The sequence below is a fragment of the Saimiri boliviensis genome, chromosome 7 (assembly GCF_048565385.1).
Source record: "Saimiri boliviensis isolate mSaiBol1 chromosome 7, mSaiBol1.pri, whole genome shotgun sequence".
NCBI classification, from domain to species: domain Eukaryota; kingdom Metazoa; phylum Chordata; class Mammalia; order Primates; family Cebidae; genus Saimiri; species Saimiri boliviensis.
In genome coordinates, this window is record NC_133455.1 from 71,026,952 (window position 1) to 71,054,478 (window position 27,527).

A 27,527-nucleotide genomic window follows, 5' to 3' on the forward strand; every position below is an offset into this window, starting at 1 on the left:
CACACACCTGTGGTCCTAGCTACTTGGGAGGCTGAGGTGGGAGGGTTGCTCAAGCCCAGAAGGTTGAGGCTGCAGTGAGCTGTGATCATACCATTGCACTTCAGCCTGGGTGACAGAGTAAGACCTTGTCTCAAAAAGAAAAGAAAAGAAATCTTCAAGGTTTTGTGTGAGAAAAAAAAAGTTTAAAAAAAAGAATTAAAAAGAAAAAAAATATATATCTTCAAGGTTTTGTGTAAGAAAAAAAATTTTTTTAAAAAAGAAAAACCCCTGAGGCCGGGCGCGGTGGCTCAAGCCTGTAATCCCAGCACTTTGGGAGGCCGAGGCGGGTGGATCATGAGGTCGAAAGATCGAGACCATCCTGGTCAACATGGTGAAACCCCGTCTCTACTAAAAATACAAAAAAACCAGCTGGGCGTGGTGGCGCATGCCTGTAATCCCAGCTACTTAGGAGGCTGAGGCAGGAGAATTGCCTGAGCCCAGGAGGCGGAGGTTGCGGTGAGCCGAGATCGCGCCATTGCACTCCAGCCTGGGTAACAAGAGCGAAACTCCGTCTCAAAAAGAAAAACCCCTAAACCTCCATCAGATAATCAAGTAGGCACAGATCTACAATCCTGGACATTTCAGACTTGACACTATAACAACAGATACACACATACACAAACACATTACTTTTTTTTTTCTTTGAGACAGAGTCTCGCTCTGTTGCCCAGGCTGGAGTGCGGGGGCGCAATCTTGGCTCACTGCAACCTCCACCTCCTGGGTTGAAGTGATTCTCCTGCCTCAGCCTCCCGGGTAGCTGGGACTACAGGGGTATACCACCACGTCCAGCTAATTTTTTGTATTTTTAGTAGAGATGGGGTTTCACCATGCTGGTCAGGCTGACCTCATGATTCACCCACCTTGGCCTCTCAAAGTGCTGGGATTATAGGCATGAACCACCACATCAAGCCTCTATTTAAAAAAAAAAAAGAGTCTTGCTCTGTCACCCAGGCTGGAGTGCAGTGGCACAATCTCGGTTCACTGCAGCCTCTGCCCCCCAGGTTCAAGCGATTCTCCTGCTTTTAGCCTCCTGAGTAGCTGGGACTACAGATGCACACCACCACGCCTGGCTATTTTTGTATTTTTAGTAGAGATGGGGTTTCACCATATTGGCAGGATAGTCTTGATCTCTACACCTTGTGATCTGCCCACCTTGGCCTCCCAAAGTGCTGGAATTACAGGTGTGAGCCACTGTGCCCGGCCCACATTATATTTTTTACTCTATTACCGTATAAAATCGGGAATAACCATAAATCTGTCCTTTGACACCTTCAGCCACACTGCTCTCTGTCCTTGGCAGCATCCTCTAGAAAGATCTTTCCTAGCTCCCATACCTTCCTCTAGCCCAACTCCATAGCTGATAGGTAGCAGCTTCCAAAGGACCTAACTTTAATGCCTGATGTTCTCTCCCTACATTTATATAAATGGTCTACTTCTTCAGGTTGCCGGCTATTCCTCCACTCCCACCCAATGCTATCCTACTTTCTGCCTGCTCAGTCCAGTCATAAAGTGACCCAGTACGACACTCACTGAGTGAGCAGAAGAATTGAAAGGAGACTTCCTTTTGCCATCCTTTCTCAGGCACCTGCAGATTCTGAAACTTGGGCTCCAATGAAGCGGGTTCAGTGTATAAGATCCCTGACTCTCCGAAAAGATACATCCAGCTTTTTTAGAAAGACTACTGAGTGTATGTGCACATAGGCATGTCCATACACATATGCATGCATATACACACATGTATACACACACATACACAGACACACAGACACACACACACACACACACACACACACTGAAGGGCTTCCCTGTCTCCTCTCTCCAAGGAAGCTGACAAAAATACACAACAGAGCAAGCCGGGCGCGGTGGCTCAAGCCTGTAATCCCAGCACTTTGGGAGGCCGGGGCGGGTGGATCACGAGGTCAAGAGATCGAGACCATCCTGGTCAACATGGTGAAACCCCGTCTCTACTAATGGTGCAAAAAATTAGCTGAGCATGGTGGCGCGTGCCTGTAATCCCAGCTACTCCGGAGGCTGAGGCAGAAGAACTGCCTGAACCCAGGAGGCGGAGGTTGCGGTGAGCTGAGATCGTGCCATTGCACTCCAGCCTGGGTAACAAGGGCGAAACTCCGTCTCAAAAAAAAAAAAATATATATATATATATATACATATATATATATATATATATACAACAGCGCTATAAAGATGCTGAATCAGCATATCCTCTTCAAAAGGAGGCACTGTATAATACTTTGGCACTAAAAGATGTAAAATGATAGTCTTCTAATAGCAGACACAAAGCCGTATCTGGGAAGACTCCTAGACAGACAACCTCACACAGTCCTGCCTGCTACCCTTCCCCTTTACCTTGGTTCCTCCAGAGTACACCAATTCTAAAATTGAGTATTTGTACGAATGGCCTCAGCAGAGCACCCAAGCCTCTATTTTCAACATGATTATCATTTTACCTGAAAGACAAAAATAAGAGACTGTAATAGCCATCCCTCTTGGCTACCAAAATAAAAGGGAGGAGAGGCTGGCCACAATGGCTCACATCTGTAATCCCAGCACTCTGAAAGGCCAAGGCAGGTTGATCACCTGAGGTCAGGAGTTCGAGACCAGCCTGGCCAATATGGTGAAACCCTGTCTCTACTAAAAATAAAAAAATTAGCCAGGTGTGGCAGCAGGCAGCTGTAATCCCAGCTATTCCAGAGGCTGAGGCATGTGAATCGCTTGAACCTGGGAGGTGGAGGTTGCAGTGAGCTGAGATTGTGCCACTGCACTCCAGCCTGGGTGACAGAATTCAGTCCTCACTACATTATCCTTATTTTTCTCATTTCACTTCAGATGGATGGAAATGTCATAATATACTAGTGTTCTTCTAGCATTTAGAAATCATTAATTTATATATTTAAAAAAATTGTAAGCCAGTCCAACAAAAGGAAAAGTGCCACGTGGCAAGGTTTCATTGCCGCATTCTCCAGTGCTTAGAATAGAGCTTGGCATATAGTGAGCATGCAATAATTTTTTTTGTTTTTTTTGAGACAGAGTCTCACTCTGTTGCCCAGGCTGGAGTATAGTAGTGCCATCTTGGCTCACTGCAATCTCCATGTCCCAGGTTTAAGCAGTTATTTTGCCTCAGCCTCCTGAGTAGCCGGGATTATAGGTACACACCACCCCACCCAGCTAATTTTGTATTTTTAGTAGAGATGGGCGTTTCACCATGTTGGCCAGGTGGGTCTTGAACTCCTGACCTCAGGTAATCCACCTGCCTCAGCCTCCCACAGTGCTGAGATTACATGAGTGAGCTACCATGCCCAGCGGAGTATACAATAAATATTTGCCTAATTTTGAATGAAGAGATTATCCTGGGTCATACCGTTTGAAACAGTAAACTCATTTCAGAAAATACAACCCAAGAAAATTATTCATAAAAGAAAGGAAATCATTTGTACAACCAACAATAATAATATCTTTTCCTAGCACACTCTAGTTCACAAAATGATTTTATAGCTTTTTTTTTTTTTTTTTTTTAAAGATGGGGTTTCACCATGTTGGTCAGGCTGGTCTTGAACTCCTGACCTCAGTGATCCGCACATCTTGGCCTCCAAAGTGCTTGGATTACAGGCATGAGCCACCACACCCGGCCAGCTTTTTTTTTTTTTTTTGAGACAGGGTCTCACTGTGGCACCCAGGCTGGCACCCAGGAGTGCAGTGGCACAATCATGGCTCATTGTAACTGAGGCAGCAGATTAGGGAAAATAAGGCAGGAGAATAGCAAAGGGAGTTTAAAGTTCGATAAAGGATAGAATGATTAAGAGCATGAGAGCAGAAGCAAGGTGAAAGCACAGATAAGCAAGATGAGACGCAGAAGTTAAGCAGGTCAAAATAAAATGTAAGATAAGAGAAGCAAGCAAGGCAAGGACCCCATGGCCCGCAGGATCCAGGCCAAACCACAAACTGGCAGCTCTGCAGGGCAAGGCATACCATCAAAGAGAAAAAGTATCCTTATCATGACCCCGTATGATAATTAGCTCATCAAAGCTCATGCATATGGACTGAATATCATGCATGTACTTAAAATTATGGGATGGAGGCAGCACGTAAGCACTAAGCAACACACCCATCAATCAAAAAGGCAGACACTGGCTAGAGATTAAGCAGCCTTGGAATGAGAAGAGAAAAAAACACATAAAAAGACCCAAGTAAATATAATAAAATAAAAAAATAAAATAAAATAAATAAAAATTTTAAAAAGACCCAAACTACACCAAATGAATGCTGATCTCATTTTGCAGAGGGCAGTCTGCTCTCTCAGTGTGAGAGTGTAATACTAGACTTGATAAACTTTGTTTTTTTTTTTTTCCCTGAGACGGAGTTTCACTCTGTTGCCCAGGCTAGAGCTCAGTGGCATGATCTTGGCTCACTGCAACCTCTGCCTCCCTCTCGAGTTCAAGCGATTCCCTGCCTCAGCCTCCTGAGTAGCTGGGACTACAGGCGCCTGCCACCACACCTGTCTAATTTTTTTTATTTTTAAGTAGAGATGGGGTTTTGCCATGTTGGGCAGTCTGGTCCCAAACTCCTGAATACGAGTGATCAGCCTGTCTCAGCCTCCCACTGTGTTGGGATTACAGGTGTGAGCCACTGAGCACCTGGCCCCAGCTAATTTTTAAATTTTTTGTAGAGACTGGGTTTGGCCATGTTGCCCAGGATGATCTTGAACTCATAAGCTCAAGAGATCCGCCTGCTTATGCCTCCCAAAGTGCTGGGATTACAGGCTGCATGAGCCACCCTCTTCAAAATGCACTGAACACACAGGTCCTCAGTGATAGGTACAATCATATTACAGATCTCCATATTATAAATCAAGAAAAACAGGCTCAGAGAGAACACCCCAATATAATGTTTATAAATGAGTTATTTATTTATTTGTTTGTTTGTTTATTTTGAGACGGAGTTTCGCTCTTGTTACCCAGGCTGGAGTGCAATGGCGCAATCTCGGCTCACCACAACCTCCGCCTCCTGGGTTCAAGCAATTCTTCTGCCTCAGCCTCCTGAGTAGCTGGGACTAGAGGCGTGCGCCACCATGCCCAGCTAATTTTTGTATTTTTAGTAGAGATGGGGTTTCACCATGTTGACCAGAATGGTTTCAATCTCTTGACCTCGTGATCCACCCACCTTGGCCTCCCAAAGTGCTGGGATTACAGGTGTGAGCCACCGCGCCCGGCCCTAAATGAGTTATTTATTTAAAAAAAATTTTTTTTTTTGAAATAGCAATCTCATTCTGTCATCCAGACTGGAGAGCAGTCGTACAATCTCAGCTCACTGAAGCCTCCACCTCCCTGGCTCAAGCCATCCTCCCACCTCAGCCTCCCAAGTAGCTGGGACCACAGGCACACACCACCATGCCCGGCTAATTTTTTTGTATTTTTGATAGAGACAGGGTTTCACCATGTTGCCCAGGCTAGTCTGGAACTCCTGACCTTAGGCGATCCTCCTGCCTCCTAACTACGATAACTCAAATTCAAAAGCCTACATTTAAAAAGGGCACAGCTGAGCTTAGTGGCTCACAGGCCTAAAATCCCTGTACTTTGGGAGGCCGAGGTGGAAGGATTGCTTGAGTCCAGGAGTTTAAGACCAGCTTGGGCAATACAGTAAGACCTGGTCACTACAAAAAATAAAAATTAAAAAACAACACAAGAAAATTAGCCAAGTACAAGTATGGTGGTATGTGCTTGTGGTTCCAGCTACTAGAGAAGCTGAGGTGGGAGAATCACTTGGGCCTGGGAGTAAAGGCTGCAATGGGCCGATACTGCGTCACTGTACTCCAGCCTAGGTGACAGAACAAGACTCTGTCTCAAAAAAAAAAAAAAGAAGAAAAAAATGGAATACTGACTGATACATGCTATGGAGTAGATGAAACTTGAAAACATTACGTTCAGTGAAAGAAGCCAAACACGGCCAGGAGCGGTGGCTCATACCTTTAATCCCAGCACTATGGGAGGCCGAGGTGGGCAGATCACCTGAGGTCAGGGGTTTAAGATCAGCCTGGCCAACATGGTGAAACCCTGTCTCTACTAAAAACACACAAAAAATTAGCTGGGCCTGGTGGCAGGCACCTATAATCCTCTCGCTACTCAAGAGACTGAGGCAGGAGAATGGCTTGAATCCAGGAGGCAGAGGTTGCAGTGAGCTGAGATCCCGCCACTGCATTCCCGCCTGGGCAACAAGAGTGAAACTCCATCTCAGAAAAAAAAAAAAAAGAAGCCAAACTCAAAAGGTCATCTATTGTATGACGGTATTTATATGAAATGTCCAGAATAGGCAAATGCAAAAAGACAGAAAACAGGACGGGTACGGTGGCTCCTGACTGTTATTCCAGCACTTTAGGAGGCTGAGGTGGGTGGAAATGGTTGAACAATTCTCTGAATATACTAAAAATCACAGAATTGTACAGGGGTGTTCTTGCTTTTTTTTTTTTTTTTTTTAAACAGGGTCTCACTCTGTTGACCAGTCCAGGATGGAGTACAAATCAACCATCGTTCACTATAGCCTCAACACCTTGGCCCAAGCAATCCTCCCATCTCACCCTCCCAAGTAGCTGGGACCACAGGTGTTCAATACCACACCTGGCTAATTTTTCAATTTTTTGTAAAGATGGTACCTCCCTATGTTGCCCACACTGGTCCCAAACACCTGGCTGGCCTCAAGCAATCCTCCTGCCTTGGCCTCCCAAAATGCTGGGATTACAGGTGTGAGCCACCACATCTAGCCTGAATTGTACACTTTAAAAGGGTTAATTTTACAGCATATGAATTATATCTCAAACAACCGTTATAAATGACACTCCACACAATTTACTATATACATTCTGTTTCTATTATTTTAACAAGAAAAAACCTATAGATAAAAATCTCAGGATAAAATATTGTCCTTTAAATTTGATAAACATGACTTTATGAAAAAAATTCATTACATTAACTTTATTTTCACATTTCATCATAGACCAGGTAAGAATTCTGTCAAACACCATAGAGCCAGTGGATCCAGCTGGACTTTTTTTTTTAAAGAGACGGGGTCTCGGCCGGGCGCGGTGGCTCAAGCCTGTAATCCCAGCACTTTGGGAGGCCGAGGCGGGTGGATCACGAGGTCGAGAGATCGAGACCATCCTGGTCAACATGGTGAAACCCCGTCTCTACTAAAAATACAAAAAACTAGCTGGGCGTGGTGGCGCGTGCCTGTAATCCCAGCTACTTAGGAGGCTGAGGCAGGAGAATTGCCTGAGCCCAGGAGGCGGAGGTTGCAGTGAGCCGAGACCGCGCCATTGCACTCCAGCCTGGGTAACAAGAGCGAAACTCCGTCTCAAAACAAAACAAAAAAAAAAAAAAAAAAAAAGAGACGGGGTCTCACTATGTTGCCAGGCTGGAGTGCAGTGGCTGTTCACAAGCACAATCCCACTACTGATCAGCATGGGAGTTTTGACCTGCTCTGTTTCCAACCTGGGCCAGTTCACCCCTCCTTAGGCAACCTGGTGGTCCCCCACTCCCAGGAGGTCACCATATTGATGCCGGACTTAGTGTGGACACCCAATCAGCACAGCGCACTACAGCCCTGAACTCCTGGACTCAAGAGATCCTCCAGCCGCAGCCTCCCGAATCGCTGGGTCTACAGGCACGCACCTCCACGCCCAGTGGATCTGGACCTTTAAAAGAGATGTTAGTTAGGCTGGGCGCGGGGGCTCACGCTTGTAATCCCAGCACTTTGAGAGGCCAAGGCGGGTGGATCACGAGGTCAAGAGATCGAGACCATCCTGGTCAACATGGTGAAACCCTGTCTCTAACAAAAATACAAAAAAATTAGCTGGGCATGGTGGTGTGTGCCTGTGGTCCCAGCTACTTGGGAGGCTCAGGTGGGAGGATGGCTTGAGCCAGGGAGGTAGAGGCTTCAGTGAGCTGAGATTGTGCGACTGCTCTCCAGTCTGGATGACAGAATGAGACTGCTATTTAAAAAAAAAAATTTTTTTTTAAATAAATAACTCATTTAGGGCTGGGCGCGGTGGCTCACGCCTGTAATCCCAGCACTTTGGGAGGCCGAGGCGGGTGGATCACGAGGTCAAGAGATTGAAACCATTCTGGTCAACATGGTGAAACCCCGTCTCTACTAAAAATACAAAAATTAGCTGGGCATGGTGGCGCATGCCTGTAATCCCAGCTACTCAGGAGGCTGAGGTAGGAGAATTGCCTGAACCCAGGAGGCGGAGGTTGCAGTGAGCCGAGATCGCGCCATTGCACTCCCGCCTGGGTAACAAGAGCGAAACTCGGTCTCAAAAAAAAAAAAAAAAAAAGAGATGTTACTTTTCCCACTGAACTAAGTATCAAGCAGTTCAGATGAAGCAATATTCATCTGAAATCAATACTTGTAGGCATTAAAATGCAAGAACCAAAGGAAAACAACAGCTAAAATATTAAATACATTTGCAATTCAAATTAACTTACTTTTTGAAAACAAAACACTCTACCTGCCCCAAACCAACTCTGCTCCAAGAATCCTCTTTGAGACCAAGCAGTATGAACAAAACTGCATCTAGCACTTGAATTCCAATTCTGTCCCGTACTAAATTGGTGAACTTGAGCAAGTGGCTTAACTAAATCTGTTTCCTATCAGTATACTGAGGAAATAATAATAATACCCACCCTCATGAGATGTCGGGGAAGTATAAATGAGATCATGTAAAGCAGTGCTAAGCAAAGCTTGGTCATCACACCATTGCCAATCCACAAACTATTAGCAGTCTGCATCAGAAAGAAAGCATTAGCACTTAGAACATCTTAGAGCAAGGCAGTTTATGGTTTTATTTTGCTTTAAGACAGGGTCTCCCTCTGTCACCCAGGCTGGAGTGCAGTGGTGTGATCTTGGCTCGCTGTAACCTCCACCCCCAGATTCAAACTATTATTGTCCCTTAGCCTCCCAAGTTGCTGGGATTACAGGCCTGTGCCACCACACCAAGCTAATTTTTTGTATTTTATAGTTTATATGGGGTTTCGCCATGTTGCCTAGGCTGCTCTTGAGCTTCTGGCCTAAAGTGATCCACTCACCTTGGCTTCCCAAAGTGCTAGGATTACAGGCGTGAGTCACTGCACCCAGACAATGTTTGTTGAATCTAACAATGATAATAATAAAAAGCCTGTATTCTGTATATCTTTTTAAAAGTTATTTTTCTAGTAATTTTATTTTACAGAAGTGCTTGTAGAACACTACTGATCTATAACAGCTTGAGGGAAAAATCTACCTGGTCCTTTACCAAGATAGTTTGAGAAGCAATGATATTAAGCATTCTACCCTATGCTGGGCACAAGGTAAGAACCCTTGGCTGGGCATGGTGGCTCACGCCTGTAATCTCAGCACTTTGGGAGGTTGAGGTGGGAGGATCGCTTGAGTCCAGGAGTTTGAGAAGCACCTGGGCAGTATATCGAAACCCAGACTCTACAAAATATAAAATACAAAAATCAGTCAGGTATGCTGATGTACATCTTTAGTTCCAGCTACCCAGGAGGCTAAGACAGGAAGATCACTTGAGCTCAGGAGCAATAAGCTGAAATCGTGCCACTGTACTTCAGTCTGGGTAACAGAGTGAGACCACATCTCGAAAGACAAACAAAACAAAAACAGAAAGAATCCCCCAAATATTAATTTCTTCTCCATCTGTCAGACTCTATAGTCAGCTACTAAATGCTTAGGAAGAAACTTCCTGACAAAAGATAATGTGTAGGTGCAACGGCCGTGCTAAAGAAATTTAAAAAATTTAGTTGCAGAAATGAAACCCACATTAATATAGAACAAACAACGTAAAAGATAAGGCAATACAAGCTCTAAATACATGATCCTGAAAAGAACAAAAAAACTAGGACTCTTTTCAGGTTAAAGTGGTCAAAGAGGTTTTATCAGAGGAAGCATGATTAGAACTGGGCCTTTGAAAGCTGCATAAGACTAAGGCAGCTGGGAATAGGAGGGGCTTTTTTTTTTTTTTTTTTTTTTTTGAGACGGAGTTTCGCTCATGTTACCCAGGCTGGAGTGCAATGGCATGATCTCGGCTCACCGCAACCTCTGCCTCCTGGGTTCAGGCAATTCTCCTGCCTCAGCCTCCTGAGTAGCTGGGATTACAGGCATGTGCCACCATGCCCAGCCAATTTTTTGTATTTTTAGTAGAGAGTAGAGACGGGGTTTCACCATGTTGACCAGGATGGTCTCAATCTCTTGACCTCGTGATCCACCCACCTCGGCCTCCCAAAGTGCTGGGATTACAGGCGTGAGCCACCGCGCCCGGCCTCAGGAGGGGCTTTTAAGGAGACTGCCAGTGTATAACCAAAGAGGGAGCCACTATGAATAAATGAGTCCAACAGGAAAGCAATGGAAAGGCAGCTGGAGCCAGCTTTATGGGAAAATCTCATCTTTGTCCATCAGTTCAAAGATTTAGAACCTAAGCCAGGGAGCCACTGAAGATTTCTGAGCTAGAAAGCAAAATGATCAGGCCGGGCACGGTGGCTCAGGCCTGTAATCCCGGCACTTTGGGAGGCAGAGGTGGGCAGATCACGAGGTTAAGATATCGAGACCATCCTGACTAACATGGTTGATACCCCGTCTCTACTAAAAAATACAAAAATTAGCTGGGTGTGGTGGCACACGCCTGTTGTCCCAGCTACTCGGGAGAATTGCTTGAAACCAGGAGGCGGAGATTGCAGTGAGCCGAGATTGCACCACTGCACTCCAGCCTGCGCCTGGTGACAGAGTAAGACTCTGTCTCAAAACAAAACAAAACAAAATGATCAAACAGGGGTCACACTTATCCTACTATTGTATATACATCAGTTTAGCCCTTTTCCCGTGTGGCCTCCGTCTCTTTTCATTTCAATGCACTCACCCTGCAAAAGACCATAACCTCAGATCAATGTAATCATCTGCTTCCTAGACGTCAATTTAAATCTAGACCCAGATTTGCTGGAGAAAACCAAATGACCTTGTGTAATGATATAAAGCAGATACATAGCCTGCAACCTGAGCAGGGCCTCCAGCCTGGTCCAGCAAATCATTTCGGTATTGCTGGTATGCCTCATTGTCTCTTCCCAAGGAACCACTGTTCCTAACTTTTCATCATTCTCCCCAAGCCCCTTTACTCTACTACTTCCTTGCCTACTACTTGGTGTCTGCTCCCTTCCTCTTAGGAACAATTGAGACTAACAGACATGAACTCTTTCAACTCTCTCCACCCAAGCCTAAAAACATACATATTTCAAACACCCACCCTTAGTTCTTTGCTTGTAATCTAAGCACTCTGTGATCCTGATTAACCACTTCCTGTCCCTTAGTTGGTTATTCCTTATTTATTTATTTATTTATTTATTTTTTGAGACGGAGTTTCGCTCTTGTTACCCAGGCTGGAGTGCAATGGCGCGATCTCGGCTCACTGCAACCTCCGCCTCCTGGGTTCAGGCAATTCTCCTGCCTCAGCCTCCTGAGTAGCTGAGATTACAGGCATGCACCACCATGCCCAGCTAATTTTTTGCACTTTTAGTAGAGACGGGGTTTCACCACGTTGACCAGGATGGTCTCGATCTCTCGACCTCGTGATCCACCCGCCTCGGCCTCCCAAAGTGCTGGGATTACAGGCTTGAGCCACCGCGCCCGGCCTTCCTTATTTATTTTCAACCTTCCCTTTATACTAGCCCTATCCCCATGTATTATGAGTTGCTCAAGGCTATTCCATCTTTTTTTTCTATTGAGACAGTGTCTCAAAAGTGCAGTGGTGTGCAGCGGTGTGATCTCAGCTCACTATAGCCTCAACCAGCCCAGGCTCAAGCTATCCTCCCACTTCCGCCTCCCAAAGTGCTGGGATTACAGGCATGTGCCCCCACACCTGTCCTAGTTCTTCTTAAAGTGGGAAAAAAATCCAACATAAAACTTTTCCCTTTGGCCTCTTATTGGCTGGTCCTCCTCCTACTTCAGTGCTGATTTTCCTTAGGCCTGCATCTTTAGCCTTCTTCCCTTCTCACTGTACACAGCCTGATTGGGCAACTGATCCTCTCCCATGTACTTCAACTACCATCCAAGCCAGAAGCCAGCAAACCTTTGTTTCTGGCCCCTCTGAGCTCTTGAGATGACAATCTCATATGTTAAACTGGCTAACTGAATAGCATTCTTCACCTTTATGTCTCAAAGACACACACTCAACAGGTCCAAAGCCGAACTCATCTTCCCAAGTCTGTCTCCAGTTTGGCTCTCTCAAGGACTGACACTATCTCCTCAGTCAAAAAAGCTAAGAGTTTCACCTTATTAAAAGAAACCTAGGAGTCACCTTAGCTCCATCTCACTTAACTTCCTTAAGCTCTTCTATCAGCCCCTGTCTATCCTTCTATCCCAACTGCTATTAACTTAGTTCATTCATTTCCTATCTCTTGCTTAGATTGCTCAACCTCTTCCTATCCTCCTTCTCTGCCTCCAGCCTTACTTTTCTTTTTTTAAAGAGGGTCTTGGTTTGTCACCCAGACTGGAGTGCAGTGGTGTAATCACAGCTTGTGGCAGCCTTGACGTCCCAGGCTCAAGCAACTTTCCCACCTCAGCCTCCCAAATAGCTGGGACTATAGGGGTATGTCATCACGTCCTGCTAATTTTTGTATTTTTTGTAGAGACAAGGTTTTGCCATGTTGCCTAGGCTGGTCTTATACTCCTGGGCTCCAGCAATCCATCCACCTGTGCTCCCAAAGTGTTGGGATCACAGGCATGAACCCAGCTGCCTCCAGTCTTGTTAAATCTAGCCGCAACATGGTTACCTGATTTAGGGTATATAACCATCCTGCTTAAAACACTTCAACGGATACGTAAGAAACTTCATAGTGATTGTCTCTGAGAACTGCGGGATCTAAGGTAGGAGAAATATTTGTCTTTCACTTTGGTACTATTTGAATTCTTAACTGCTAGCATATGCATTACTTTACAAAACTGAAGTTTCAGTGACCCCAGTGCCTACAATACAAAGTCTTTCATGATCTCTCTGCTGTTTATCTCTCAAGCTTCTCTCTCAAGCCACTACTCTATCCACAATGGCCTTCCATCCAAATATCGACTTAGCTTTGAAGACTTTGTTCAGGCCAGGCACAGTGGCTCACGCCTGCAATCCCAGCACTTTGAGAGGCTGAGGCGGGTGGATCACCTGAGGTCAGGAGTTTGGGACCGGCCTGGCCAACATGGTGAAACCCCATCTCTACTAAAAATACAAAAATTAGCTGTGATTGGTGGCAGGTGCCTGTAATTCCAACAATTTGAGAGGCTGAGGCAGGAGAATCGCATGAACCTGCAGGTGTAGACTGCAGTGAGCCAAGATCATGTCATTGCACTCCAGCCTGAGCAACAAGAGCAAAACTGTCTCAAAAAAAAAAAAAAAAAAAAAAAGACTCTGCCCAAAAGGGACTTCCTCCTGACTTCTCCATACAGAAATGACCTCCTTTTCCTTGTTGTCCACTGTGTGCCATATTCAGACCTCCATCATGGTACTTACAATTCATGTCATATGTAAAAGTTAAAATCAAAGTCTATCTCCCTCCATTAGCCTTAGATTCCCTGAGGACAGGAATTCTTTTTTTTTTTTTTTTTTTTTTTTTTTTTTTGAGACAGTCTCGCTCTGTCACCCAGGCTGGAGTGCAACAGCGTGATCTTGGCTCACTGCAATCTACACCTCCCAGATTCTTTAGATTCTCCTGACTCAGCCTCCCAAGTAGCTGGAATTACAAGCACCCACCACCACACCTAGCTAATTTTTTTTTTTAGTAGAGACGAGGTTTCACCATATTGGCCAGGCTGATCTGGAACTCCTGACTTCAGGTAATCCACCTGCCTTGGCCCCTCAAAGTGCTGAGATTACAGGCATGAGCCACCGCGCCTGGCCAAGGACAGGAATTCTTATTCACTCTTGAATTTTCAGAGCCTTGTTACTGGATCAAAATTTCCAGGAGTGGGGTTTGGGCAAGGTGTTTTGAAAATGTTCCTCAGGTGATTCTAACTATCCTATGTTAACTGCAATAAAACCTAAACTCTTTCAGATCAGGAATCATCACTACCCAGCACAATGCTTTACTAAACTGAACTGAAAAGAGAACTCTGGAAGATGAGGGAGAAGCGTCTGGAGCCAGAGATTTGGAGGCATCAGGATGTAAGATGGTGTCAGTGCAGTGACAGGAGGCAGGAAGCCGGGGAGGACTTCTTTATGACCCTTTCACTGTAACAGCAGAAGACTCAATTACATGTGTTTTCCTTAAGAATTGAGTTTCTTAAGGGAGGGGAACCCTCCATCCTACTCATCTCTGCAAGCCTGGCCCTAAACACAGTGCATGGTACACATTAGGAACTCAGTAACCTTTTATCGATCTTGTATTGAGCTGTATCAGTGCTCCTGGTAATAGAAGGGAGTGAAAAACTTCAGAGACACAAAGGAGGAAGTGACTAACTTGGCCTAAAAAGGCTGGATAAACTGATTTTCAGAGGGAAAATTACGCTCAGTTTTCAAAGAGAAGTTCACTTGGCAGAGCCGTGTTCACTTCCAAGCAGAAGGAACAGCAGGAACGCTAAGTACTGAGATGAAAGAGCACAGTCACAATCTTCCCACGTGGCCAGGAGTCAGGTGCATAAAAGCTTTACAAATGAGATTTAGGTCAGGGCCAGACTGTGAGAGCCCACAGACGCCCACTTAAAGATTTAAGCCTAACTGTGGTAGTCAAAAAGGAGTTTTAAATGTAACATGAAATGACCATTTACCTTTACTTTGTAGGAAGTACTAGCGGGGCCGCGCGCGGTGGCTCGCGCCTGTAATCCCAGTGGAGGCTGAGGCAAGTGGATCACTTGAGGTCTGGGGTTGGAGACCTCTATTAAAAATACAAAAATTAGCCAGGTGTGCTGGCGGGCACGTGTAATCCCAGCTACTGGGGACGCTGAGGCAGGAGAATCGCTTGAACCCAGGAGGTGGAGGCTGCAGTGAGCCGAGATCGCGCCACTGCACTCCAGCCTGGGCGACCGAGCGAAGCGCCATCTCAAAAAAAAAAATTAAAAATTAAAAAATTGAAAGTACTAGTGGAAGTATTTAAGGAAAATAATTGAGAGGCTCAAGGGGAAAAGCCTCATTAGCCGCTGAGGTCCATCTGACAAACGCAAACAGAAGGAAAGGGAGAAATCCATTCCATAAAAACACACGATTTAAGTCAAGCCGCCTGTGAATCCCTACCCCTGCTGACCGCCAGGACACACAGCAGTTTTCAACTGGATGGGGAGCTCCGAAGTGGAACTCCCCCAGGCACCTTCTGTGCTACTTCAGGAGTTCCAAGCCCCTATCTCATCACAACCCTACCCCGCGGGAGGCCCAAGCAGGGCAATGCGAAGGGAGCCTCCGGCACGACCTGGGATCGCGGCACCGCAGAAGGCGCAGAGTACAGAACTGCGCGTGCGCGCCTCAAGTACGCGCCCCGCCCCCTGCCTCTAAACCGGGTGGCGGGAAAAGGGACTCGGCAGCTCCCGAGAATGCCCCCGCAGCTTCGAAAGGATCCCAGTGTCCGCTTAGCGCCCTCTCGCCACACACTCACCCACCCGCTCCCTGCGGGTCCTCAGAAGCCCCGAGGAGCCAGCGGCCTTCAGGCGCAGTGCCGCAGGTTTTCCTGCCACCAGGCTCGGCTGGGCCGCTCCCCGCCAGCGCGTAGAGCGAGGCGGGGCCAGCCGGGCTGGTCCACGTGACTCCGAGCGGAACGGGGGCGGAGATTGGCGATGAAGGAAGGTAAAGGGAAGCGAGTGCGGGGATTGTTTAATGTGAGGTAGATCCCCTACAAGGGATCTAAAAATCACAGCGCTATGAATTTTCTGTTGAATTACAGTAGAATGAAAGTCCAATTAGAGATGAATTTACAAACATTCTTCCCCTTCTTCTAGTCAAGCGGACTATTCCAAGTCTTAAATAGTTAGTTAGAAAAGTTAGGTTTTATTTGGGAGGAAGTGAAGAGCTGAAGTATAGGGAGGAATAGTCTTCTGGGGTGGGGGATGTCTGCTGTATTATAGGTAGACCTTTAAAGCTTTCAAAGTATGCAAGAGGCTCATAAATGGAAGAGAGCAACCATAAATATTCATTGATCAGTTGAAGGTCTCCTCTGGCCTCTGCTGATATGATCTTGCCCACAAGAGAAGATAATAGGGCTCTGCTCTGGACCCCTGTAATCCCAGCTACTGGGGAGGCAGAGGCAGGAAGATCGCTTTAGCCCAGGATTTCTAGGCTGTAGTGTGCCATGGTTGTGCCTGTGAATAGCCATTGCACTCCAACCTGGGCAACATAGTAAGAACCCCCCTCTCTAAAAAGAAGAAGATAGGCTCAAGTGAATAATAGTCTCCTGAATTGTTATGCATTTGAATAGAATGAATCAATTTCTGGGGTATGAGGGAGTTAGAAGATATTTGCTTCAAGATGAAAGGACACATGACAGAGAAATGAAAATACACAGACACAAAACAAAACAAAACACGGAACTAGTGATAAAAGCAGAAAGATGCCATTTGAAGAGTGTTTTGATTAGCTCTAAATAATTTAAAAGAGAGTCAAAGCCTCTCCCTTTATGCCCCCTACTACCACCCCCTGCATTTATTTGCTCCAGGAGTCAGATTTCCTGTGTTGGCCTTAGGGAACAATTGTGGGGCTTAAATACCATCTGCCAGGTGGCTACACCAGTGGATGTCAGGCTGACCAGATAAGCTGCTTAATTTTTCTAGATTCTAGGCTTGCCCAAGCCTAATTAGGTTAGAAGCTCCTTGGCCCAAGACCTCCAAAGAGATCCATTATGCCAGAATGAACACAACCAGCCAGTGGATGTAGACAGGTTTACATGCCTTTACAAAATAGCTCAAATCCTAGTGTTCACTTTTCTCAGAGCTACTTCCCCACCCAAGTCCCTGGGGCAAGCATCCCTGAGATAAGCAGGCTATATGTTCACATTAACTTCCCCCCAGTTTTTTGGAACACTTGCATCCTGATCCGGGGCTAATACCTCCATTTTCACCACTCACCTCCCTTGAGTCCCTTCTCCTAAACCTTGGAATGCCTTGTCTCCTCCACTTCTCTCCATCTGCCTCGTGTGTGGAGTAACTTTCTGCTCTCTGTTCCCTCAGAAATCAAGAGCCACACACTTGACTGGCAGCAGGGTAAAGGCCAGAAACAGAAGGTGTCGGTTACCCTGTACTCACCATACTGGGTCGAGGAAGGGAGGTATAGGATGGCACCTCTTTTTGCTTCCTTAGCTCTCATGCCCCAGCCACACTCACTCACATTCATATGCACAATCAGCACACACGGCGAAGGAAGGTGGGACGGGGAGGAAGGGAGGTTTGCACCAACCAGCTCATGAATGCAACTTGAAAGATTTCACACAGCAAAAGGAAAAAGAAAAAAAAAACCACATACATAAGTTAAAAAATAAAGAAGTACATGCCCCTCCCCACAGTCTCTTTCTTCATCTAGGGGCCGGCTCAACCCTCCACGTAAACTCAGAAGATTTCTACTCCCTCTATTCAGCTGGAGCTTCTACAGGGCCTGGGTCTTCAGTTCAACAGGTTCCCCTGTGACCTCTGGTTGTCCATTGGAGTCACTGGGTTTGGCACCCTTGAGGACAGACAGTCTCTCAGAAATACTCTTGAGCCGAGGGAAGAGGAGAAAGTCGTAGAGGAGGCTGCCCAGACCCCCTCCAATGATTGGGCCCACCCAGTACACCTGTAGGAAGAGAAAAGGAATACTCAGGTTTGGGAGTGGGCAGAGCAGCAAGGCTGCTCCTTTCTCAACCCCCTTAGCAGAAAACAAGACATTGTACACTTGATATATACGAGAAACACCATTTCTTTTCTGATTCATCAAATGGCTCCTTTTTCCTACACCTTTGCACTAGTTTGTATGTTGCTTTCAAAAATTTGTTATACATTTTGGTAAAATACATATAACATTTGCCATATTAAATATTTTTGGCCAGGCACAGTGGCTCACGCCTGTAATCCCAGCACTTTGAGGAGGCCAAGGCAGGTGGACCACAAGGTTAGGCATTCGAGACCAGCCTGGCCAACATAGCAAAACACCGTCTCTACTAAAAATACAAAAATTGACGGGACTGGGCTGAGTGTTGGCTACGTGGGGCTACCGGATCTGTCGGAAATGGCAGAGGTGGAGGAGACACTGAAGCAACTTCAGAGCCAGACGGGAGTGCAGGGAATCATCGTGGTGAACACAGAAGGCAATCCCATCAAGAGCACCATGGACAACCCCACCACCACCCAGTATGCCAGCCTCATGCACAGCTTCATCCTGAAGGCACGGAGCACCGTGTGTGAAATTGACCCCCAGAACGATCTCGCCTTCCTTCGAATTCGCTCCAAGAAAAATGAGATTATGTTGCACCAGATAAAGACTATTTCCTGATTGTGATTCAGAATCCAACCGAATAGGCCACTCTCCTGACTCCCTGTGTCATTCCTTAATTTAATGCCCCCCAAGAATGTTAATGTCGAGTATGTTAGCAGACTGGCACGTGACAGTCACTTTGGAGCCCACTCAGACCAATCCAGTGACCATGTGTGGGCTGGTGGCTCTTTCTCCCCAACCAAAGGAACCCCTGTGCCGTGCGAGCCTTCTCCAGAGCTCCGGGAGGGCCCTCTCGCCTCACCTCCAGGTTTTGGAGCAAGAACTTGGGAGAAGCCCACACCCAGCTTCCTTCTGACCTTCAGTTCACTTTGTTGCCCTTGGAGAAGGCTGTTTTTCTTTAACTAAAAATAACTAAAATGCTTAAAAAAAAAATACAAAAATTAGCCAGGCCTGGTGGTGGGTGCCTGTAATCCCAGCTGCTTGGTAGGCTGAGGCAGGAGAATAACTCGAACTTGGGAGGTGAAGGTTATAGTGAGCCGAGATGGCGCGCCACTGCACTCCAGCTTGGGTCACAGACCGAGACTCTGTCTCAAAAAAATATATATGTATGTGTATATATATATATATATATATATATATATATATATATATATATTTAAATATATGTATGTATATATATATATATTTTTTTTTTGAGATGGAGTTTCGCTCTTGTACAGTTTAGTAGTGTTAAATATATTCACATTGTTGTGCAACCCATATCTAGAAATTTTTCATCTTGCAAAACTTTAACTCTATACCCATTAAACAACTGCCTATATCACCTCACCTCTATCAGCTTCTGGTAACTATCCTTCTACTTTGTGTCTATGAATTTGAGTACTCTAAATACCTCCTGTAAACATACAGTATTTGTCTTTTTGTGACTGGCTTATTCACTTATCATAATGTACTCAAGATTTATCCATGTTGTAATATGCATCAGGATTTCCCTCCTTTTATGGCTAATATTCCATTTATGCATATCCACATTTTGTTTACACACTCATCCACGGAGGAACGCTTGGGTTGCTTCTACCTCTTGGCATTGCAAATAATGTTGTTATAAAAATGAGTGTACAGCTTTGACATTTTTTTGAATTATTTCCATATGTTTGGCTTGCATATTTTCAAAACAACATAAACCCAACCAATATTTATTGAGTACTTACTTTATACCAGATTCTGTGCTAAATGTTTCTCACATACAACTTTCACGCATTTCTTGTAACGTCCCATGTTATAGTAAAAGAAACTGAAGCACAGAGTGATTGAGTTATTTGCCCATGGTCACACACAAAGCCAGTGATGTGTTAAAACGGAGGCCCATTTGTGCTCACAACACATCCTGATCTCTGAGAGCAGAATTTATTGTGCTCATATTTAGTTGTCTCTCTTCATACCCCTTAGTTCAGGCACCCAGTGAATACTCAGTGCATACTCCCTGACTAAGCAGAGAAGGAACAATATGAGCAAGAGCCTCTCTTTCTAGTAAAATCGTGAATCCTGCTCACACAGACATGCCAAACTCTCTGACAGCCCCCTTAGCTGAGTGCTGGTAGAACAGCCAAAACACACACAAGGAAAGCAGGAACCCAGCCTGGAACCTGCAAACCACAGCCATCCAGAAGGGTTCCAGGATCTTGTCCCTCTCCCTTCACTCACCCAATGGTTGGTGAAGTTCCCAGTGAGGATGGCAGGAGCAAAGGAGCGGGCAGGATTCATGCCTGCACCAGTATAATACATCTGCAAAAGAGACAGTTGTAACTGAGACACCCCCCTGCTCCACCCCAGCTTCTCTTGCCACAAGCCACATTGCCCCTGAGAGCTGGCATCTGGTCTCCAGCCAGCAGCAAGTGGAGAAGGACAGCCTGCATGACTCTCCGGTGGTTCCCACAATGGGGTGAGAGCAACTGATGCCCCATCTGGGAACAGCCTATGGATCCATAGGCAAAGCCCATGTCTAGCCAGGATGCATGCATTTGTACCTTGGGGTCAAGAAGGACTAGATATAGCAGTCACAAGAGTGGGATAGGGTGGAGCTGATGCCTCTGTGCCAGTACAGAGTGCGACGGGTAACATTCATGTTTGACAGTGAAGTTGGCAGGAAGAACCCTTAAAGGTTAGGAAAGGTTTAGGGGCCCCGGAATCCTTGAATGAGAAGTTTCTCTCCTTCCTGCTTACCCCAAAGAGGTGCCCCAAGGCAAGGGAGAAACCAACGGCCAGGGCCACAGAGCCCAGTCGGCCATTCCGCCTCTCGTCGTATGTGGCAAAGATGCAGAGCACAAACTGGAGCGTCAGGAAGATCTCCACTGTGGTGGCCTGGCCCACGCTGACCCCAGGGTGCAACTGCGCAAAGGAAAAAGAAGAGAGGCAGCTCATTAGGGCTGCTGCGGTGTTACCTCCTCAACGATTCCCCAGCAAGGAGCCCCTTACGGCATCATGTCCCTGGAGAGGAAGGATAATACAACCCCCTTCATAGTCATTGTATTTGCATCTTAATATCTCCTAACAATGCTCCTTCATGATAGAAATGATTGCACCCACTTACATGGATGAGGAAACTGAGGCTTGGAAGGTAAAATAAATTTCCTTAAGAACCTGCAAGGAGTTGGAAGGAAAGTTGAAACTCAATCTCAGGTTTCTTAATTCTCAGTCCAGGGCCCTATGCCTTCCTTACAGCTCTAAACCACCTGTCCATCCTCCCCACTTTGACACACATATGCTCATACATGCACACACACATGCTCACACATGCACATATTGTCCCAGATCCCAGGGGAGCTGATTCACCTGGACCAGTCAGGGAGTCAGGGCAACAGAGAGTCAGGACACCAGGTTCCCATCCCCTCTCAGCCAACCATTACCGTGTTGAGTGCTAGGTTTCCTCGGACGGCAGGCGGGGTAACACTATACAGCACAGCGGCCCCAGCCACAGCTCCCAGGAGCTGGGCGGCCATATAGCAGAAGGCACGGAGCAGGGACATCTGGGAGCCCACAAGGAAAGCAAAAGTGACTGCAGGATTGACGTGGGCTCCACTGATGTGGCCCACAGACTGTACCAGGGTAGCCAAGGCCAAGCCAAAGGCCATTGCCACCTGCAGCACATGCAGGGGTCCAGGAGCCCAACGCAGTGAGGACCCCAGCCCAAAGAAGACATAGAAGAGGGTGGCAAAGAACTCCGCAAATATGGCCCTCCAAAAGGAGGCTGACCGCAGTTCCCACATGGCAGGGGGGATGGGCACAGTGCCTGGGTCCTTGCTACCCCCCTGGCCTTATCTGGGTGGACAGTCCCCTTTATAGAGGACTCTTAATCCCTGGGAGGGGCAGGCTGAGGTAGCTGGCCCAGCCTCTTAACCCCTTCACAGCTGTGCAGGGCTAGGCCCCCTCCCATACATAGTAAAGATGCTGGATTTTCCTGCCTCTCTCAGCTGGGAGATGAGCAGAGAGAGCCCGGGCAGTGAGGGTGGGATTGGGGTCAGAGCAGAAAAGACTATGAGAAGGGGGGCGAAGAACAGTGGGACTGGAAGAGTCTGCCCTTCAATGTGTGTCAAAGTTGGAGTTCATAGTCCTGATTGACATCTACATTAGAATACTCTTCAACTCTCTTCGGAAAGTCCGTCAAGCTGAGCTCACTTCATGATATTTGGGGCTGATCTCATGGGGGCCTCAGGCTCCTCAGCCTGCCAGGGGCAAGGGTGGGGGTGGGGGTAAGCACTGGGGTTCAGCAGGGAAGTTGGATAACTAAAGAGAATTCTTTAGTTCCTAGGGATTAGAAGACTTTCTCTCATTGGCTAGTTTTGGGCTGGAATCTGTGGACCCTGCAGCTCTGGGACAGAATAGTTCTGCTGCGTCTGGCTTTCTCTGAGCCGGGGTTCCCTACCCCCAGTCCATGACAGCACCTCCGTTTTCAAACCCTAGGCCTGGCTTTTTATTTTTTTTATTTTTTTATTTTTTTTTTTTGAGACGGAGTTTCGCTCTTGTTACCCAGGCTGGAGTGCAATGGCGTAATCTCGGCTCACCGCAACCTCCACCTCCTGGGTTCAGGCAATTCTCCTGCCTCAGCCTCCCGAGTAGCTTGGATTACAGGCATGTGCCACCATGCCCAGCTACTTTTTTGTATTTTTAGTAGAGACGGGGTTTCACCATGTTGACCAGGATGGTCTCGATCTCTTGACCTTGTGATCCACCCGCCTCGGCCTCCCAAAGTGCTGGGATTACAGGCTTGAGCCACCGCGCCCGGCCAGGCCTGGCTTTTTAAACTACAGAGACTGACAGAGAGAAGACACTATCATCCCCGCATGAGCTGGGGGTGAGGTTGGAGGGATAGAAATGGGAAAGGGACTCGTAGTTAAACCTTAGAATCAGCTTGTATTTCATCTTTCCGAACTCACATGGTCACAGCAAGAAGTAGTGAAAGGAAGGAAACTGAGTCATGGCTATGAAGCAATGGGAAGGTCTAATGTCCTCCAAGACACCCATGATCAGCACACCCTAAACCTCGATCCCCAGGGAAAGGTATGGGTGTGCTGAGATCAGATCTGGGGAAACAACTGGTCAAGGAGAGGGAAAGGATAATATGGGGAAGGAAAGTTTGGGGAAAGAGGTTCAGTTGTGCTCGGGCTTAACTTGGGACCTAGGCATGGGGCCTGTGTGGTGATGGAGAAGGTAGAATGGGACATACTGATAGGTTCTACAATCTCCACGTTGTGGCAAGTCATACAGGCCACAGACTTTTTTCATGAAACACCAGAGAACAGAAATTCAAAGGTGAAGCTGCAAGAACGGTGTCCAGCATGGGTCCCGCCCAGTGCACCTATTGGGAGAGAGAAGGAACACAGATCAGGGCCTGGGCTCTCTCCTTGCAATACCCAGCTTGGGGATGGATGGAAAGAGAGTCATCGTGAAGGCAGAGGGTCCATCTAACCTATCCACTGACAGGAAGAGTTGCTGAAAACAGGTCAGAGAGCACCCAAAGGGTTTGGAACTCTCAATTACATAGAAGAGAAACAATCCACCAGAAGTCGTTGGAGTCTCCTATATGTTAGAAGCCCCATCAGTATCCTGACTCAGGCTTTGTAACCCTCAGTGCATCTCACCCAGTATTGCTCCTAGATCCCAGTCACCACTGCTGGACTCAGGAAGCATGCAGGGTTCATGCTGCCTCCAGAAAAGGTGCCCTGGACAGGAGAAAAAGAGAGGGTAGCACATCATGGTGTTAAGAACAGAGACTTTGGCAATAGATACTCTGGTGCAATTAGGTAAGGATACAGTTACAACTGCTGGTGGGAGTATAAACTGAGATAATAACTATTTTTTTTTTTTGAAACAGAGTTTTTTGCCCTGTCATCCATGCTGGAGTGCAGTGGTGTGATCACAGCTCATTGCAACTGAGTGCAGTGGTGCGATCACAGCTCACTGCATTTTTAACCTCCTAGGGTCAAGCAATCCTCCTACTACAGGTATATACCACCATGCCCAGCTAATTTTATTTTTTTAATTTTTTGTAGAGATGGGGTCTCAATGTGTTGCCTAATCTGGTCTCAAACTCCTGGGCTCAAGTGATCCTGCCACCTCAGCCTCCCAAAGTGTTAATATTACAAAGTGAGACACTGTGCCCCACCTGAGATAATGACTTTGGAACATGGTTTAACACCTACTTTTATTTATTTATGTATTTATTTTTTTGAGATGGAGTTTCACTCTTGTTACCCAGGCTGGAGTGCAATGGGCACGATCTCGGCTCACCGCAACCTCCGCCTCCTGGGTTCAGGCAATTCTCCTGCCTCAGCCTCCTGAGTAGCTGGGATTACAGGCACTTGCCACCATGCCCAGCTAATTTGTTTTTTGTATTTTTAGTAGAGACGGGTTTCACTATGTTGACCAGGATGGTTTCCATCTCTTGACCTCGTGATCCACCTGCCTCGGCCTCCCAAAGTGCTGGGATTACAGGCTTGAGCCACCGCGCCCGGCCAACACCTACTTTTAAAGATGAAAAAATTACATAATCTTTTTTTTCTTTGAGACAGTCTCATTCTGTTGCCCAGGCTGGAGTGCAGTGGCACAATCAGCTCACTGCAAACTCTGCCTCCTGGTTAAAGCAATTTTCATGCCTCAGCCTCCCAAGCAGCTGGGACTACAGGTGCCTGCCACCATCCCTGGCTAATTTTTGTATTTTTAGTGGAGATGGGGTTTCACCGTGTTGGCCAGGCTGGTCTTGAAGTCCTGACCTCAAGTGATCTGCCCCTCTTGGCCTTCCAAGGTGCTGAGATTACCGGTGTGAGCCATTGCACCAGGTCAAATTACATAATTTTTGACTCAGCAACTCTACTTCTCACTTACATACCCGAGAGAAACTTGGCTAGCACATCATGTAAATTTATGTAATTATTGGCTGGGAACAGTGGCTCATAACTGTAATCCCAGCACTTTGGGAGGCCAAGGCGGGCAGATCACCTGAGGTCAAGAGTTTGAGACCAGCCTGGCCAACATGATGAAATCTCATCTCTACCAAAAATACAATAATTTGCCAGGCCTGGTGGTGGGCACCTGTAATCCCAGCTACTTGGGAGGCTGAGATAGGATAATTGCTTGAATTGAGGAGGCAGACATTGCAGTGAGCCAAGATCACACCACTGCACTTCAGCCTGGGCAACAAGAACAAAACTGAGTCTCTAAAGAAAAGTAATTGTCAAGGTTCTAGTTTTTCTATTGGGTGAATGGTTAGAAATGATACTTAATTATTACTAAAAACAAATAAGTGGGAGCCATATATAGGCCAATGAGGAGAGGATATCATGAACAACAAAATACTCTGTGTACTCCAAATTAATTAAAAAAGCAGTGACAACAATACATGCTTTATCACTTTCTAGTTGAACAAGTTATCCCACTATATATAGGTTCCAGGAGGGCAGGGACCATGTCTGATTTCTCACCAGTGTAAACCTGGTGTTTAACACACAGAAGGCAGTAAATAAATATTTGTTGAATAGATTCAATTAGCATAAGCTAGCTAGCTTTCTCTCTCTCTCTCTCTCTCTCTCTCTCTCTCTCTCTCTCTCTCCCTCCCTCCCTCTCTCTCTCTCTCTCTCTCTCTCTCTTTTGACAGAGTCATACTCTGAAGTATAGTGATGTGATCTCAGCTCACTGTAGCCTCCACCTCCTGCCTTCAAGCCTCCCAAGTAGCTGGGATTAGAGGTGCACGCCACCGTGCCTGGCTAATTTTTGTATTTTCAGTAGAGACAGTGTTTCATTATGTTGGCCAGGCTGATCTCAAACTCTTGGCCTCAAGTGATTTGCCTGACACAGCCTCCCAGACTGCTGGGATTACAGGCCTGAGCCATTGCACTGGGTCAAATTAGCATAAGCTTTCTGAGTCTCAGTTTCCTCTGTATCAAATAAGATCATGTAAATAAAGGGCCTAGTAGTGTCTGGCATAGAATAAAGCACTTAATAAACAGGAGCTACCTGCACCTTAGTCCCAGCTACTCAGGAGGCTGAGGTGGGAGAATTGCTTGAGCTCAGGAGTTAGAGACCAGCCTGAGCAACATGGCAAAACCCTGCCTCTACAAAAAATACAAATTTAGCCGGGCACAGTGGTGCACACCTATAGTCCCAGCTACTGGGGAGGCTGAGGTGGGAGGATGACTTGAGCCTGGGAGGTGGAGGTTGCAGTGAGCTGAGATGGCACCACTCCACTCCAGCCTTGGCAACAGAGTTAGGCCCTGTCTCAAAAAAACTGAAAATTTGGCAGGGTACAGTGGCTTATGCCTGTAATCCCAGCACTTTGCGAGGCTGAGGTGGGCGGATCATCTGAGGTTGGGAGTTCGAGACCAGCCTGGCCAACATGGCGAAACCCTATTTCTACTAAAAATACACAAAAAGAATTAGCTGGACGTCATGGTGCACACCTGTCATCCCAGCTACTTGGGAGGCTGAGGCAGGAGAATCACAGGAAGCGAGGTTGTGGTCAGCTGAGATCATACCACTGCACTCCAGCCTGGGCGACAGAGTGAGACTCCATCTCAAAAGGAAAAAAAAAAAAAAAATTAAAAATTAAAAAAATTTAAAAGATAAACAGAAGCCATTTCATGAGGGTTTTATTAACAGGAACAGGTTTTCTCTATTTACCAATCCTATAGCCTCTTATAATAAGAGACAGAACAGCAAAAGACAGTTAATTCAATCTCTTGGAGACGCCAAATAAAATGCCTAGCTTTCCTTATCTGCAGCTACCAAACCCTTGCCTTTATTCTTCAGGAAACATTGACAAGAACTCCATGGAGAGCTACATTTCGGCCCATTTCCTTTCACACCAGTCTCCCTACTTAGTTAAATGCCAGCCTCTTTTAAACCTAACGAACTCTCAAAAGCTTACTTGAGTTTTTCCATAGATTTACTTACAATTAGTATGCTTATTTTTTTCTATCAGCCTAGTCTTTTATTTTTATTTTATTTTCTTTTTTTAGACAGAGTCTCACTCTGTTGCCCAGGCTGGAGTGCAATGATATGATCCCGGCTCACTGCCACCTCTGCCTCCAGGGTTCAAGTGATCCTTCTGCCTCAGTCTCCCGAATAATTGGGACTACGGGCGCCCACCACCATGCCCGGCTAATTTTTGTATTTTTAGTAGAGACGTGGTTTCACCATATTGCCCAGGCTGGTCTCAAACTCCTAATCTTGTGATCCGCCTGCCTGAGCCTCCTAAAGTGCTGGGATTACAGGCATGAGCCACCACGCCCAGCTATTTTTATTTTTTTACAGACAGAGTTTCATAGTGGCATGATCACAGTTCATTGCAGTCTTGAACTCCTGGGCTCATGCAATCCTCCCATCTAAGCCTCCTGAGTAGCTGGGACCACAGGCACGTGCCACTGCACTCAGCTTATTTTTAATTTTTTTGTAGAGATAAGGTCTTACTATGTTGCTCAGGCTGGTCTCAAATTCCTGGCTTCAAGCCATCCTACCAACACAGCCTCCCAAAGTGCTGGGATTACAGGCATGAGCCACCGCGCCCGGCCCTTTTCTT

At 46.4% G+C, this 27,527-nt stretch overlaps 2 protein-coding genes and 1 pseudogene across 5 annotated transcripts in view; 1 reads left to right on the top strand and 2 right to left on the bottom strand.

The window, feature by feature from the left end:
• Nucleotides 1-15,782, bottom strand: part of TIMELESS (timeless circadian regulator) — a 43,328-nt gene extending 27,546 nt beyond the window's left edge. The window contains exon 1 of one of the 4 annotated variants that reach the window (XM_074402748.1): nucleotides 15,661-15,782. The gene's annotated coding sequence lies outside the window, so the exon portion shown is untranslated. Of the gene's footprint in view, nucleotides 1-2,403; nucleotides 2,472-14,838; nucleotides 15,510-15,656 lie in introns of those variants that run through there. The other 3 variants (XM_010349976.3, XM_010349975.3, XM_074402749.1) reach the window with 3 other exon arrangements.
• On the bottom strand, nucleotides 2,432-21,765 carry MIP (major intrinsic protein of lens fiber). Its single transcript, XM_003939329.3, has 5 exons — nucleotides 21,364-21,765; nucleotides 20,681-20,845; nucleotides 20,162-20,242; nucleotides 17,296-17,818; nucleotides 2,432-2,504 (listed from the first exon to the last, which is right to left on the bottom strand). Exons 1-4 carry the CDS (start codon nucleotides 21,721-21,723, stop codon nucleotides 17,633-17,635), a joined length of 792 nt encoding a protein of 263 aa, XP_003939378.1. The 5' UTR covers nucleotides 21,724-21,765; the 3' UTR covers nucleotides 2,432-2,504; nucleotides 17,296-17,632.
• LOC101035839 (dynein light chain roadblock-type 1 pseudogene) lies at nucleotides 18,160-18,876 on the top strand (annotated as a pseudogene).
• Nucleotides 21,766-27,527: the final 5,762 nt, after the last annotated feature.